The 16,133-nt window shown below is 38.7% G+C and overlaps 1 protein-coding gene across 10 annotated transcripts in view; it reads right to left on the reverse strand.

The window, feature by feature from the left end:
- The window catches only part of ST7 (suppression of tumorigenicity 7), a 294,367-nt gene that overhangs the window by 107,873 nt on the left and 170,361 nt on the right, over positions 1-16,133 (reverse strand). For all 10 annotated transcript variants that reach the window (XM_045511128.2, XM_045511122.2, XM_045511121.2 and 7 more), the window contains one exon: positions 14,526-14,640. In XM_045511128.2, coding sequence (XP_045367084.1) covers positions 14,526-14,640 — 115 coding nt within the window. The remainder of the gene's footprint in view (positions 1-14,525; positions 14,641-16,133) is intronic.

The following is a 16,133-nucleotide window of genomic DNA, read 5'->3' on the forward strand; positions in this document are numbered from 1 at the left end:
AGGGTCCACTCATTGATTGCTATTGGAAGATTAAAAAAAAAAAAAAAAAAAACTGCAGAAAATACACAATCTACCTGAAAGTTCAGACCTTTTTTTTTTTTTTTTTTTAAGTTCAGACCTTTCATTTAAAAATTATCCACCCTTCCTGGTGTGATCTGTGTTCCTTCTGTGTCAGCCTAGCACCCTTCTATGACATTAGAACCAATGACTAGTCCTAGAAAGGAGCTGAAACTGAAAACAATGATCAAAATCATTCGAAGGTAGCAGCACAAGATGGAGCCTCACTTGATACACTAAAGAAAACCTGACGTTAAGGATTTAGCTTCTTAATGAGAAAGAGCAGGTTGTTTTTAAGGTTACCTAATAAAGCAAAGGAATACATTCACTCAGTTGGAAATGTAGAAGACGACGAAGGTGTTCCAGCAGGATATTAGAGATGCCTAATCAAAGGTGATCTTTAATCCAGAGCCAGCCCCCCTCACCCTCATAGACAGGACATTCACAACTCTGCAACATTACAACTAATGTGATACATTCTCCCCATTTAAAATTTTTTTACACCGACTCCTTCATTATATGTAAAGATGCTGGCATATCTGCATAATCATTATGCTTAAAACACAAAATAAACAAAAAATAGATTTTAATCAATATCAAATGGGGAAAGGAAAAAATATAAGTACCCCATTCCCCACTAGTGGCACGCTATTTCCATTTTTTTTAACTCTAGCAAATTGTTTTGCTCTCACTGTTAAACAAAAATTAAAAACAGCAAAAATTTCTTGCATAAATTATTTATATATTTTCAATATTTGTTTTAATTCTGTCAAAGCAATACATGTACTTGGTAATGGCAATTTGTCTCTAAGGAGGGATGAGTCATTATAGAGAAGCTGATCCTAAACTTCCCTTCAGGTAAAGCATCTTGTTTTCAAATACAGTTTTTGTTTACAACATATTTTTTTAAATGACACATCTTCAGCAATATAAATCAAAAGCTTTAACATTTTGCCTACCCAGCAATTCAACTTCTGAGACTTTATCCTAAGGGAAAACATTATGACTATACATGAAGATTTAGCCTTAAGGATGTAAAGTAAAACAAGTTTGCAAAAATTATGATTTCACATATTTTTTAAAAAGCAATATACATCCACAGAGATAAAAAGCCTGGAATTATGTATACCAAATGTCAACAATTTTTATTTCTGGGTGATGCAATTATAGGCAATTTTTTTCTACTGTTTATCTGTACTTCCAAAGCTTCCTGTCAAGCACATGTAATAAGTGAATTCTTAAAAGATAACAGTGATGCTAAATGGAAGAATTCTGTTCTACAGTCTGAAGCAAGTTCATGGGCAAATACATTGGTGGAGCCAGACACACAGTATAGACAGACAAAGGTAGAAAACTTACACAAAGTGCTGTCAGCCCTCAGATCTAGTGGATTTATTTATACACCTTTATGAAAGTTAGTATATTCCTTTTGCAGTGTGTACTTGTCAACCATCTTTTAATTGAATAACTGACTAAATCAGGCATGAACTGCACCATATACACTGTCTTTAGCAGAAAGCTAAATATTATGGGCTGCTTGTCCCATGAGCACTACCTCTTTCATTTAAACAAAAAAAAAAAGGCTGAGGCTTGGTTGTTGTTGCCTATTATACTATTGAAACTTATTATTTTGAAATAATTATAGGGTCACAGAAAGTTGTGACTATAGTACACAGAGTTCTGTGAAGCTTCCCTCAGCTTCCCTCAAATGGTGACAACTCACATAGTTATAGAATAATATCAGAACCCAAGAAGTGAACATTGGTAAAGTACTATTAAGTCAATTACAGATCTGGTTCAGTTTTCACCATTTATGTGCACTCCTATGTGTGTGTGGTTCTAGGCAATTTTATCCCACAACTAGATTCATGTAACCACAACCACCATCAAAATACACAACTGTTTCAAAGGAACTCTCTCATGCTTCCCCTTTATTTGTACCTTCCCCACCCATACCTGTCCCCTAGTGACCACTAATCTGTTCTTTACCTCCATAGATTTGTCTGCCTACCATGGGGATTTTATGCTTTTACTACTAGGAAAATGGACAAAAAGATAAGGGTAACAGAATGGCTAACAGTAGTGATAAAAATGGTAGAATCAGAGGTTTTGAGCAGGAAATAACAAATCAGCTGCTTTCCAAAGTTGCTAGTAATTTATTCAGAAATTTTAATTTGAGACTTTCAAAATCATTCTAAGTCCAATTTTGTATGAACAAACTCTGTACAGTGTCCTTCTGTCTTTCTAAGTGACATGTAGCTACCATTACGGCCAGAAATTCCCCTTAAGAATTAGAATCCAAGGAGGAAATAAAAGGAAGTAATGAGACATCACATAATTCTATTACTCATTGCAGAAACAAGGAATACTGAATAAAGATTTCTCACTTAAGCAAAACTGAGCTGCTGGCATTAGTTTAATTTTCCTTCTACATGTTTGCCATCTTGTGTTTCATATGGTTCTTTTATGAAAAGGGAAGAACTTTCTTTAAGTATCTTAGGCATGCAAAATCAAAACGTCATGCAAGCCTTTCCTTAAAATCTACAGTCTTAAACTTCATACAATTGGAATCATAGCATGTGTGCGTTTGTGTCTGGCTCCTTTCACTCTACATGATGTTTCAAAGATTCATCCATGTTGTAGCAGGTGTCAGTACTCCATTCTTTTTATTGCTAGTAGCATTTCATCATGTGGATATACCACAATATGTTTATTCTCTTGTTAATGGCTATTTGGATTGCTTTCTAGATTTGGACAATTATAAAGAAAGCTATTGTGGTCATTCTCATGTATGGTTTTTCTAATATCTACCTATATATTCATACCTATCTATCTATATAATCTTTTCTCTTAGGTATGTTAACTGAAAATGGAATTGCGGAGCCAGAAGACAGATGTATGTTTAAACTGGTAAAGTGCTCTAAAGTGGCTGTATGAAGTTTGCAAAATGAATATATGGTGATAGATATCAGAAAAAATGGTTACTTCTGGGTGGTGATCACAGAGGAGTATTCATAAGAGAAAAGTCACCCAGCTCTACTTAAGATTTGTGCATGTTGCTTTATGTAATTTATGCCTCAATAAAAAAGATTAAAAAAAAAAAAGACCAAACCTGCAGTCTTGTGCCCCCCCAAAGCTGTCTTCTCTCACTTCAGTCTAACCTCCTTAACGTTTTGCCTGCCTTTTATCACTCTGACCCTCTCCATTCTCTCTTTGCATCCTCATGTAAAAATTACTTCCTGCTTTTGTCCTATGTAACAAAACAGAATCTGATTCTCAAGTTGGCCTTTCAAATATTAAGATGGTTAAAATCTCTCTTCTAAACTTAATTTTTCCCAGAATAAATACTTCTAGCCCCTCAACATGTTCTTCAGAACTCCTCACTTATTTTTGTTATGGAGCCATGGGTGGTTTCAAAGTATGAGAATCAGAAGTGGAAATAATCTCCAAATCCCTGAAGCCTGACCTTCGGTCTGAGGGGCCATAGCCACTACTCCTCCCTGAATACAGCTCAGATGGCCCTGAGGGTGAGCAGCTGGACTCCCGGGTTGTTCCAGGGAGTGCCTGGTCAACAAAATCCCCCAGATTCTATTCAAACTGATTTCAGCCAAATCCAGGTCTTTTCTCTTTCACTTTAGCCATGAGAATTTTTGAACCTATAAATAGGGTTTCACATTTAACTCCATTAAATTTTAAATCTTAAAATACAATCTAAACCATTAAATCTAGATGGCTTCAGCACATCATTCCAGCCTACCGGTCATCGTTCAGACTCAAGCTACCACCCACAGCTTTGCTCTGGACACCTCACAAATACACCTTCCTCCCCATGTGATCATTATCATCATCAAAATTGCTGCTAACATTTATCAAGGGCTTATTAAGTGCCAGGTACTGGTGGTAATCACTTATCATGTTATCTGATCTAATCCTCAGAGCAACCCTAGGAGATAGGACCTACTGCTAGCCCTGTTTTATAGATGGGAAAAGTGAGGCATAGAACAGTTAAGAAATATGCCAACATCACATACTTAGAACAAATATGAGCTTCCCCCACAGCACATGCTTTTTAACTGTGCTATGTTGTCTACAAGGTCTGATTTAAAAACATACTGACCATGGCAATACCAAGGAGAGAATCCAGGAATTGTATTCTGGAGAACACCCTAAATTTGCAATGGTAATGATCTATGAGCAACCACTTACTAACGATTATGATAGGAATTATATTGTACCATTTATACCATTAAATTGTACTATTTATTACTGGTATAACAGTATTACAATCACATTGCTCCATGTTACCTAAAAACATTAAATAAACATCAAATGTTTTAAATAACATTAAAAATACTATCAAGTGTTTATTTAAATAAAGATATAAATATATCTATGGCATTTCTCTAATTCAGAAATATTAAAAATAGCCATTTAAATTAATAAGAAACATTTAAATACTATTGTATAGACTAGAAGTATTTTCACATCCACTGTCTCATCTGTTTTTATTCTGCACAACTTCCTCAGAAAATCCACACTGGATCTTCAGTCATCTTTTTCTTTCCTAAGTGTTCATAAACCACATAGTCATCTCCTCTAGAATTTTGCTGGGATTGACTTATTTGCAGAAATTCTTAAAAAAAAACAAAATCAGTGTTGAGGGAAAATAGAAAATAGGAATGAATAGTTGCATATTTTTATCAACTTATTAATACATTGCTTTCTGATCCAAATAGTAGTACTACAAGATAAATCGAAGAACTGGACAACAGCACACAACTGTGAAGGTCATCGCTCAAAAATGTTTTATTTTATGGATGAAAATCTACAGGCCTAGAGAAGCTAAAAGTGTACGTAAGAGCCGTCTAACTAACTAGTGGCAGAACTGGCCTTGCAATACCGTGTGCTGGTCACCATCCCACACGGACAGCGTGGCACTTGCTTCTATTCTCCTTATCCTCATTCTCTTCTACTTTATCATTTTGCTCGGGAAATAGCTTCACAATTAAAGTCTTGAGACTTCTGCTTCCTCTGAACTTTAGCCACCCTGAACACCTGCTGACAGGTTGACAGGTGTCTGCCTCTCTTGTATATACTTATTTAGCTATTTGTCATCCTGATATTTTCATAAACTTTAATCCCTTGTGTTTAATTTTTACTTTTTTTCCCATTAGGAATAACTGTAATCTCATCTTTTCAAATCTCTCATCCTTCTTGAACCATCTCCACTTAAAAAACCTCTCTGTGTCTCCTACGTCAAATAGTGTCAGCACACAGTAAATTATTGCATCTCCATTAATGGGTGCATATTTATCTTTCCTCTGAATTAAAAAAGGGTGTGACTTTTTGGTGTTGTTATTTTCTTGTTTGTAGGTTTCAGGACTATGTCTGTGCCTGATGTTCCCTTCTTTTACTGTTACAAGCTATAACATGCTCTCCTCTAAGGTTCTTCCTTTTTGGTAAGAATTAAACCCAGGGCATAATTGCTCTCAGGCTTCGTCCACTTTAGTAGTAATTAAAGTGTCAGCAAGGCAACAATTTGCCAGAAGCTTTACTTCTAACAATGAGATTTGTAGACTGACACGTGCAGGTGTCACATCACAAGCTCCAAATTCACAACCTCTGAAGACCAGTGGACTGTCCACCTGTTCCCCACTTTCCACTCTTTTTCTCCTTGTGTCATTGTTACGACTCAGCAGAAGCAGACAGGTGTTGATGGGCTACGTGAACCCTGGCAGGCGCTCAATCACATCCTAGTTACACTCCCTGAAAGACAGTTTATCTAAGAATGACGCTGTCTATCTAGGCCTTGACTTCCTGTAGTTACGAGATCACCGGAGAGCAAACAAAATTAAGTGGTTATAGTTCAAAATAGAAAGTTTTTATCACCCGGGAAATAAAAAAAGTTTCTGCCCTGGGATTCCCATTTGTTGTTTAAAGAAGAAAAACCAAACTCTAACAACTCTTTTATACTTGATGGTTGGAAATGTAGCAATGGCTAGCAAATGTTTCCCTGAAGGATAGAACTCTGCTTCTTTGCAGTGTCTGAAATCACTCCCCGTCCTGTCCAGCGGCACCTACTCCTTCACGGCTTAGTGCCTTCATCTCTCAATCACCTCAAGTCAAAGAAGAGCAGAGTGTGAACCCAGTGTGCCATCCTCTTCACTCTAGAGCAGAATGAAGCCCTTCCTCTGCTGAAATTACCTCCAGGTCTCCCCATGGTCTTTAGAATAAAATCCAAACTAGACCCAAAGCTCTTTGAGGTCTGGCCCCTACCTAACTCACCCAGTGCATCCCCCCACCTGTCACTGCAGCCCTCCTCCATCTCTCTGCTCTGGGGGATACTAGAGTTTTCCACACAAGCCATGTTCATCCTACCCCCTGAACCTTTTGATACGTTCTCTTTGCCTCCAGCACCTTCACTGTCTGGCTCAGCTCAGATCCCACCTCCACTGGGATGCCTTCCCTCACTACCCCAGGTGAAGTGTCCCTTCCATCTTGGGTTAAACTCTGTTGCAGTCTTTACACTCGACAGCAATTTTCTGTTCTCTTATTTCCCTCTCCTACTTACATGGTGTGCTTTAGGAGTAAAAGCTATGTTTCTTCATCACTTTGTACCCACAAGACAAAACAATGTTTGAAACATAGTTGGTGGTCAGTGTTTGCTGAATAAAATCCTAAGTTAACATACTAACATCTCAAATCACTTGATATTAGCTCCCTTTGACATGCAACCATTTACTTCTAATTTAGCCTTTGGGAGCCAAAAGTGATCAGTGTTGATGGGTGTTTTAAGAAGGAGTCAGAAAATTGTTATGTCTCAGCATGTATAATTCATTTTTATGTTTGCTTATGGCATTCCAGCAGAACGCATGACGTTGGACTGACGCTTTGCATCTAGATGTCTATTTGAAACAGCAGTGGAATGGAAATGTGTGGCAGGAAGAAAGCAAGAGTAAAAGCTGAGACAAGGCTGAAGAAAAGTAGAATTTTTGCCCAGAAACAAGGAAGGCAAACCACACCTCTTCTGGCTCCCAGGACCCTTTATGAGAAACATGCTGCTGAGAGAAAAGGTCACCTCAGGGAGGATGACTCTTAAGTTTTCAAAAATCATAAAGGGCTCAAAAGAGCAACCTTGAAATTCAATGAAATAATCTTGGGACAGAGTCATATAATTTCGAGTAAAACTGTCAATTTGATGTGTCTCAGAAAACCTATGGGGCAAAAAACTTTAGATAGTTTTTCAGTGATAATCTTTTTGCCTGATTTCCCTTTGTTCATCTACAGTAATAACAATCAAGACATAATTTTAAAAGGATCATTACTGTTTCTATACAAGAGATTGGCCGATTGAGGGTCAATTTCAGATCTGTAATCCTAAAACAGTATTTTCAAGGATAGAAGCCTGCAGATAATTCCCAAAGCACCTCTCAGGTAAGGACACTATGCATAGTACATCTCCGTCTAATAAGTCATGCGTTCACCACAGATACTCTGAACATCTCTCCCAGTACGTAAGTGTCCAAAAAGAGGACACAGGGCTTGCTCTCAAAGAATTTCCTTCTGTGTACTCCCCACAACATGTTTCAAACTGTTCACTGAGCACATTAATCCCACCTTGATTCACTATGGGATGCTTTTTTTTTTTAACATCTTTCTCCATTAGACTGAAAGATTCTTGGAGACACAGAATAGATCATATTCATCTCTGAATCTGGAAGCACCTGAAAGTTAGTATCTTCAGCATAAGGGCTTGCTAGATCCTTGCTGAATTAATTTGAAAAAGATTAATCTAATTACTCTCTGTAACCATTTCAGATTACAGAGTATCAAGTGTCACTTTCCTTAGTCGGGCAACCAATGGATATACTTGAAGCTTGGAGCCATGAGCTGACCAACCAACCAAACAACAGTGAAAAACAAACTATTGAAAACGCAATTCATTTCTCCTTCCTGTTCCTGTGCATATCTTACTACCGTAACATTATGTGACACTGTTCTCACTGTGGCTGTCTTCAATAAAATTTCTCAGTTTACTCCTGTTTGTGATATGATGCAAAGAAAACCACAGAAATGTAGAATTCTGTCCTTAGATTTTTTTGGTTCTAGTGTGAAGTCTTTTTGACTCACCTTCAAAAAGCCAATCTATGGTTCCCTTTCAACCAAAGGGACAAACTTCACTGAAGACATAAAAAGGACTGATACACCAGAACGTCAAAAAGATGTGCCACCTGGGAGTTCAATGAGTCAACTGAGATAGACTACGTGAGCTTAGTAATTTGGATCAGGGGGAGGGGCAGACAACACAGAAACATTTATCTTATGCTACAAAGCCAAACACCAGATGTTATTTGCAACTTTTGGATTGGATTACCAGAGAAGCACTGTGCAGAAGGCTCTTCTGTGGCTGGTGCCCTGGAGCCAAATATGGCAGTTTATGTGATAGTAATGGCCAGCTAGGGAGGGATGTGACCTTGGTAAATTATGGCCACTGGGCAGCAAGGATTACCAAAGCCAATACAGATTTAGCGTGTTTGTTCATGTGCCAGCTCTGTGAACTACAGATATATGCATTCATAAAATGTCTTCCATCATCAGAGACAAGGAAGTTTTACGCATAGTCTTTACTGAAATAACATCTATGCACAGAATTCCTGCTAAATGCATGTAGAGTATGACAGCCAATCATTCTGTAACCTCAAAGGCCTGGTCCTCTTGACTGCTCTACCTCTTGGTTTCCAAGTCAGCAGGGAACCCACTGCAAAGCTATACAGGGCCATCATGTCTCAGTGACTTGTGCTTACCAACCTGAAGCCAGAGCCCATGTGGTATCAGTGCTGATAATTATTTTCTTCTTTGAAGCAGCAATGCGATTATTTGCCATTCTTTTACACAAGGATTCTCTTCAACATTTGCCTGGTATCCTTGATCTTTTCCAGAAGAGCCAGGCCAGCGAAGGGAGCTGGACTAGGTTTAGAGCCCGTCACTAGGGACTGAAGGTACTTCAAAACTTCTTTCTCAAATACAGCCTAATTCTGTAGTAGCTGTGTCTCAGAAGCTGCTTGTGGGCCTCAAAACTTACATCTGCACCTATACTTGACTGAAAAGCACCATTCTGGAGGTCTGGGCAGCCTGACACTAACAGCCTGAATACAGACTTTATTCACTGGTTCTCCTGACAACTCAAATCCCTCTTATTTTTACCTATTCTACAAACACAAATGGAAAACAGCCTAACCAAAAGACAGGGTATCCAGTGACCATTTCAGAGGAGCTAAGATGATAGTTGAGTAACTTGTACTAGTTATATGGCCTTGGGCAATGAACAAAGTGTACAAAATTCTTACTTATAACTACATGCTGCCTCTGCAAAACAATGATCACCAAAAAGCTTATTCTCTCAACAGTCTCAACTAGAGTGATTCCTTCGTGCTTTCTTTAGAATTTCTGTTTTCAATCTACTGGGATGAAAGTCTTTCCCTCAATGTTACAAACATGTCCTGTTCTTGAAAGTATACCCTCTGCACATTACCAGATGGTAGATAATGATGCTGGTTTAGGACAGGCTTGATGGCACCAGCAAAAATGGTCTTGATATAGTTTTTGCACTTACATAACATTCGTGACTACAAAAAAGACTAGTCATCCCTCACAGGGAAGTTTCTGCCCCCAAATCTAGGGCAATCACTAAATGACCTAATGGAGTAAATATCCAAAAGAGCTTGGATTTGTATTTCCATTAGTGCAAACTGCCCCAAGGCTGAAACAGTTTGTCTTTTGATCAGGAGCAAAATCTTTGACATTTTTTTATTCTTCAGCTTTCCAAATGTTTAAGAATTGTTTATAGATTAAAACTAAGCATTTCCATTCTTATCAAATATCTATACATATGTCCTATCAGATCCATAATTAATTATAATAATGGGCCATAACACCTTTTTAGCAGAAGACGGGCACAAGGCTGGGCACTTATGTTCTCATTTTAAGTGACATTTCTATATGGTTTTCCGTTTGAACAAAATGGATTGAGAACAATGGTGAAATTCAGGAGTGGTCACCTTGGCTCTTTATAATAATTACTGAATTCTTACCGTGTGCCCCACACTGTTCTAAACACATCCCATGTATTAACTGCTTTAATCCTCACAACAAATTCCCAAATGTGTGACCTTGGGCAAGTTACTGAGGCTTTCTAAGCCACAATTCCACTTCCAGAGAAAGAAATGGAAGTCTGAAGTTCACTCAGCCAGTGGAAGGCAGAGCTGGAGCCTGACCTCAGCAAGGTGGCACCAGAGCTAGTCTTCGCCACCCTCACCGTGACTGCCTTTGGCATCCCCAGGGATCACTAACTAGAGACAGAACTAGACACTCCCAAAGGAAACTCTCACAAAGGTAACACTTACACTGGTATTCACTTGCTGTATGAGATTCTCCTAAAATTGAAATGCACAAATGATAATGAATAAGAAATGCATGAATTCTTTTCCATATTACCACCCTAATCATTGAGACACAGGCTTTCAACCTAGGTGGCCTATAAACTTCTTTGAAAAGCAATCCAAAGCTTGTAATAACTTTGTCAATGGCTTCTAAAAGAAGGTTCTGATGACCTAATGATCTTAAAAACATTTCTGTCTTTATAGCTAATGTATGACTGAAAAAGAGAAGATAAATCTCAAATTAAATGAACACCATATATCAAATTCCCTTTATGACTAAAGAAATCAGGCACAAGTTGATTGAAGATGGAAAGCCCTATTTTGAAGACAGTTTCAGAAAGATAAGCAAACATAGGTATACCCGGTACTTAAGGAATGATTACAAAAGAATCTTATAAGACAACTTGGCATCACTGAAATTCTGCATCACGGCTCCAGCTCGCCTAACTCATGCCTTTGTAAGCAGAGGGAGAGAGGGAAAGTTACTTGAGCAAGGCTTACGTTTATGAAAAACACATGGGCTTTTAGAGCCAGCTAGACCTGAATTTGCATCTCAGTTCTGCAGTTTCCATGGAATGTGGTCTTCAAAGTTACTTAAGTTCACAAGCCTCAGTTTCTGCACCTACTAAAATGGAATAACTACATCCTTGCAAGGGCAGTGTAAGTATTACAGGTAATGTGTATAAAGTGCGGGCACATGGTAGGTTCTTAACAAATTGTAGCAAATGATAAGAACAACAAGAACAGCGTTAATAAAAACAATTAAAAATACTTCCAACAGCAGAGACAGTGGAAGTGTGATGGCTAAGAGCATGGGCCTGGGGTCAGACCGCCTCAGTTGTTATGCTGACTTTCCTTTCCTCATAGAATTCACATTCTCATTGAATCAAGACTGTTCTCAGCTAATCTCTTTTCTCTCACAACACAGCATCTCCACGGCTTTACTTTGACATCCTGGGCTCTTCATTGAGCAAGTTACTTAACGTCTCTCTGTACCAGTTACTACAGCTATAAGATGGGGCTAAGAGTGTCCACCTCACATGCTTGTACTGAAAGTAAATGAGCTCATCCACGTAGAGCTAAGAACCTGGTCTGACCCTGACTCATTACAAGAACTCAATGCTAGCTGCCGCTGCTGCTGAATTTTTAGTTATTGTGTGAAGGACCTTCCAAAACTAGGACCAACCCCTGGGTAAAAATTGCCCACCTAGAATGTTGGTTAACATATTAAAAATTAGAAGATCATGAAAACTCCTGAGGATAGCAAGACAGCATTTCAGACTAATGGCTGAAATTATATAAGCTCAGAAGTTATCTCAAGGGAAAAATCAAACTCAGACTGCAGTTTACAAGGAGGTGTGACCAATTAACTGGTAATCCTACTAAGAATCCAGGGTTTCCAAAGCCATCACTGTAAAAGGACTTTGTGACTGTCACTTTTAGAAGTCAAAGCAAAAAAAAAAAAAAAAAAAAAAAAGAAGACTGAGGCAAAGGGAATACATGTTGCCTTCTTCCTTTCCTCAGAACATGTTGGGTCTTTTCCCACGTGCTTTGCCATATTTCTAAATCCTTTTTGCAAAGGTCAGAAAAGCAGCACTAATCCCACTGTGTCACTTCCCAACACACTACTTAAAAAATTCATCCACCTAGCAAACGTAATAAAGAAGGATTGCTGTACCCATAAACCATCCAAGAAACAGCTACCCAACCAGAGCATTCCAATTTGCAAAGATAACATAGAATTCTGCTGCTCTGGGTGTGGCTCTATGGAGAGGGATGGAGAGGCTGGGATTCAAAGTGCTGTCTCCAGAATCTCATGGATTAGAGTAACGACATCTGAACCAGGGTGAAGAACAGGGCGCCCCAATTGCTGTCTGTACTCCAGGCCCTCAAAGCACCCACTTCCTTGCGTAGGGCCAGAAAGTGGGACAAGAACCGGGTCGAAGTCCTTTCAGTCTCCAGGAAAAGCAGCAAGGATGAACTTGAAAAAGCCCACTTTTTGGTCCTGGGTGAGGAATAAGTCATGTTTTTAATAGTCTTGTGTGGTTGCAATTCACTCCTCAAGAACAGTAACTTCACCAGCCACTTCATTATATTTCTACTGTAAATGACACAGGCCTAAGCCAAGTCTGCACCAAAACAGAATTCAGCTGGGGTTAGGTCATCTGCAGTCTATTGACAACTGCTGAATTCAAAACCCCTAACGAGGCATCTCAGCAACAGTATGTGTGTCCTGCCACTAATGAGGCTCTTTTTCCATGAATAATGAATAAGAACATCATCTCTGTTGCCAGGTACAAACATAAACAAAGCTTAACACAAGGGCCTTGGTATGGTGAGTTTGTCCATTTGCAACAAAGGAATTTTGCAAAGTGAGAGCCAAGTTTTAGTGGAGGGTGGGACAGGCTGTTGTAACAAATAATGTGAACATATGTTATCAGAATCTAATAAATCAGCTTTTGGTTGTTGTGGAACAGAGGCTGTGCAACGGGATAGAGAGAGACGACAGAAAGCTCCAAATGAGTTCATTTCTTTATTTTACAATCAGTCTTGTAACGCATAGCTGATGATTTCTGTAATGAACTGAGATCTTCATGAAAGGAGCCTTAGGAGATTTGAAATCCCAAAGGCTCTGTTGGTTAAATCTTTTCTTAAGCCTTGATGTATCAGGTTGAGTGCAGGTCGGCACTGGGGATGAGAACACAGCGGCCTTGCTATGACACTGATGGCTATGGGGTGGCACCTGGAAAAGCGCGTGGCCACCTGAACCCATGTGCTGGGTTCCTTCAGTACCAAAAGCCCCTCCAAGGATGAGCATTTTGCCTCTAAGGTAGTCTCCTGGCTTAGACTCCCAAGGTCAGCCCAACAGTGAGATTCCAGCATATAAACAGAGAACAAAAGTGAGCTGACATGAAGGCCAAACAGTCTTTATTCTGTTTACTATAAAATACATCACAAATACTTTTCTCTTTCTAAAATCACATCCATACTAGGTAGCATGTATCTTGTTACATAGGGTGCTCATGTTTGCACAGGCCAAGTGATTCCATCGCTGGCTGAAGGCTTTCAGTTTCCATCAGTTCGAGAAAGAATTAACAACAAAACAAAATGAAAACAGTCTCACCATGATGCCTCAATTCCTCCAACTGTAGAGGGTAACAACTCTAACCTATTTCAGAGATTCCTTATGAAGAACTGTATGTGAAAAATAAGACTCAAATACTAGAGTTTGCTCTGTATAAATTCCTGGAAATTTTGACCTGAATAATTCCTTAAACGCACTGAAGACGCTTACTTAAGAAAGAATATTTTCTAAAGCAATAAATGATCATGTGATATGAGTAATCACTCCCTAACATCCATTTTATAAGCAAATATATTTATTTTAGGGGAAGAGTTGATGAAATACGGCAGAAGAGTATGAAATTCTGCAGAGATTCCAGTAGCTAGGTCATGGTAGGTAATTATGCAGAAAATTTTTCCACAATTAATCAAATAGTGAATTCAGGCAATGGCAATATGAGCAGAAGAGTTTTCAAATATCTAGGATGTGTCTGCTGGTTTTTCTGGTTTATTAGGAACAAGCAGAGTGGAATAAGCTTTACTTATTTACCGGTGGGTAAGAAACTAGAATGGCAAAGGGGCTGCAAAGCCTCTCGTGTGAAGAAACGGGGGTTATTCTGCTAACGAGGAGAAGACCTGGGATGAAGGGGACACGGTTTTATCTTAAGGTACTGAGCCGTCACGAGGTTTGCAGCAGGAGCTACCAGCTGTTCTGTACTGTTTCAGAGGATCACCATGACCGACAGGCAGTGGTCACAGTCAAGCGACGTGGGGTCAGAGCAGGAGCTTGAACAGTCAGAGCTGTCTCAACAGGGTCTGTGCTGCCTGCAGAGGTTCTGAGTGATTCCTGACCACAGAAATCAGGTGGAAATGCTGTGCTCTTTGAAATGGTATTTCCGACCTGATCACTGAAATACATCAGGGAGAGAGGAACACTCAAGTGGGTAAAAATACCCAAGGACTTACCGTCATACTTTGCTAAGACTGCCTGAACATCAGCATATGCTTGCAGTTCCAGGAGGGCTTCTAAAAGGTTTTCATGGATGTTGAACATGCTCAGGAGGGGGAACTCCTTCATTAACTAGGAAAGAAGAAACCAAGGAATAATTAATATATGTTTTTTATTTTTTAAGTATAACGAATACTAAACTATAATATATTTATTTATTATAAAAGTATAATATAATTTTAGAAGTATAATTAATACTGAATTACAAGCATTCACATCAATTATTATGCTGTAAAGCATTAAATGCTTAAATTTTTTCCTGCTACTTTGGAAAAATGGTAACTTTGAATTTGTGAGAACCTAAGGTAGGAGAAAATCCAACAGTGAGGAGTTTTCCTGAACATTGAGGGAGATGCTTAGAGGTAGTGCTCAATGATGTTAAACTGCCTTAAAGGCCAAATAAGGTGAAGATTGAAAACTATCTCATAGGTGTTAATAGTTTGCAGTTTAGATGGAAGCCAGAGAGTAGAACGGTAAGCGAAAGGCACTACTCTTTTGAGCAGTCTGGAGACAAAGTTAAGGAGAAAAAGTAGGAAAAAAACTAGAAGGTGATATGGTTTTGTGAAAATCGGCAGGTAGTGACAGGGAACGGTAGTGAAAGAAGAGATATTCAGGAGTTCCTGCCTGGTAGTCTCAATAAAACAGGAGTCAAGATTATTTTCTGAGACTGAGGGACTAGGTGGAGGGAGGAAGCAGGAAGGCACGGGTGAAAGTGTAGAACAATCGAGGATGGCAAAGGTCTTGGGGGCCTAACAGAAACGGAGACCATGAATTTACAAAGGCTACAATGGGCATGGTTGTCAAGTTTCAGCTGACAGTGCTCAGCAACCCAGGTACAGGGGCAAAGATGTCAAATGATGAGGCTGAGCCTGGGAAGACTGAATTAGATTCAGTAAAAAGTCAAAGAGCAAGAGAGCTGGCTCAAATGGTGAAAGGATTAAAGGAATGGCCTCAAGGTTCTAGACAGCATAGGCAGGAAGAGAGGTCCAAAAGGAGTTAAAAGATATAATATTGAACCTCACTGGAAAGCAAACAGCAAGAAGAAAGGACCAAGAATTTCAGAATAAAATATTATTTTTGAGAAAGGTATATCTCACCTTAAGGAAAAAAACCACCAGGCTCTTTATAAAGCAAAATCACACACACACACACACACACACACACACACACACACACGCACGCACGCACACACACGTATTTATATGTATGTGTATGTATGTTTTGATGTATATGCATATATCCTCTACCTAATCTCCTAAATGGATTACTTTTCTATTATAACACAAAGACCTATAAAAAAAAAGTGATACCTCTTTTTTGATGTCAACATCTTTAAAGTGATTATACTGAAATAATATTCAAAAAACAGGCTAATTTACTGTTTAAGAAACCAGTGTATATACTACATTGACATCCATTTCTTCCAAGTTAGAAACATTTGCATATTTTTTAAGCCAAGAATCATTTAGTATATCTCTAAAAGTAAATAATTTTCTGCAGCTCCAAAGCATCATATTACCAACAAATAACACCTATCAAAAAGATTATGAGTTCAATAAGCCTGA

Source organism: Camelus bactrianus, chromosome 7 (assembly GCF_048773025.1).
Source record: "Camelus bactrianus isolate YW-2024 breed Bactrian camel chromosome 7, ASM4877302v1, whole genome shotgun sequence".
NCBI lineage: Eukaryota > Metazoa > Chordata > Mammalia > Artiodactyla > Camelidae > Camelus > Camelus bactrianus.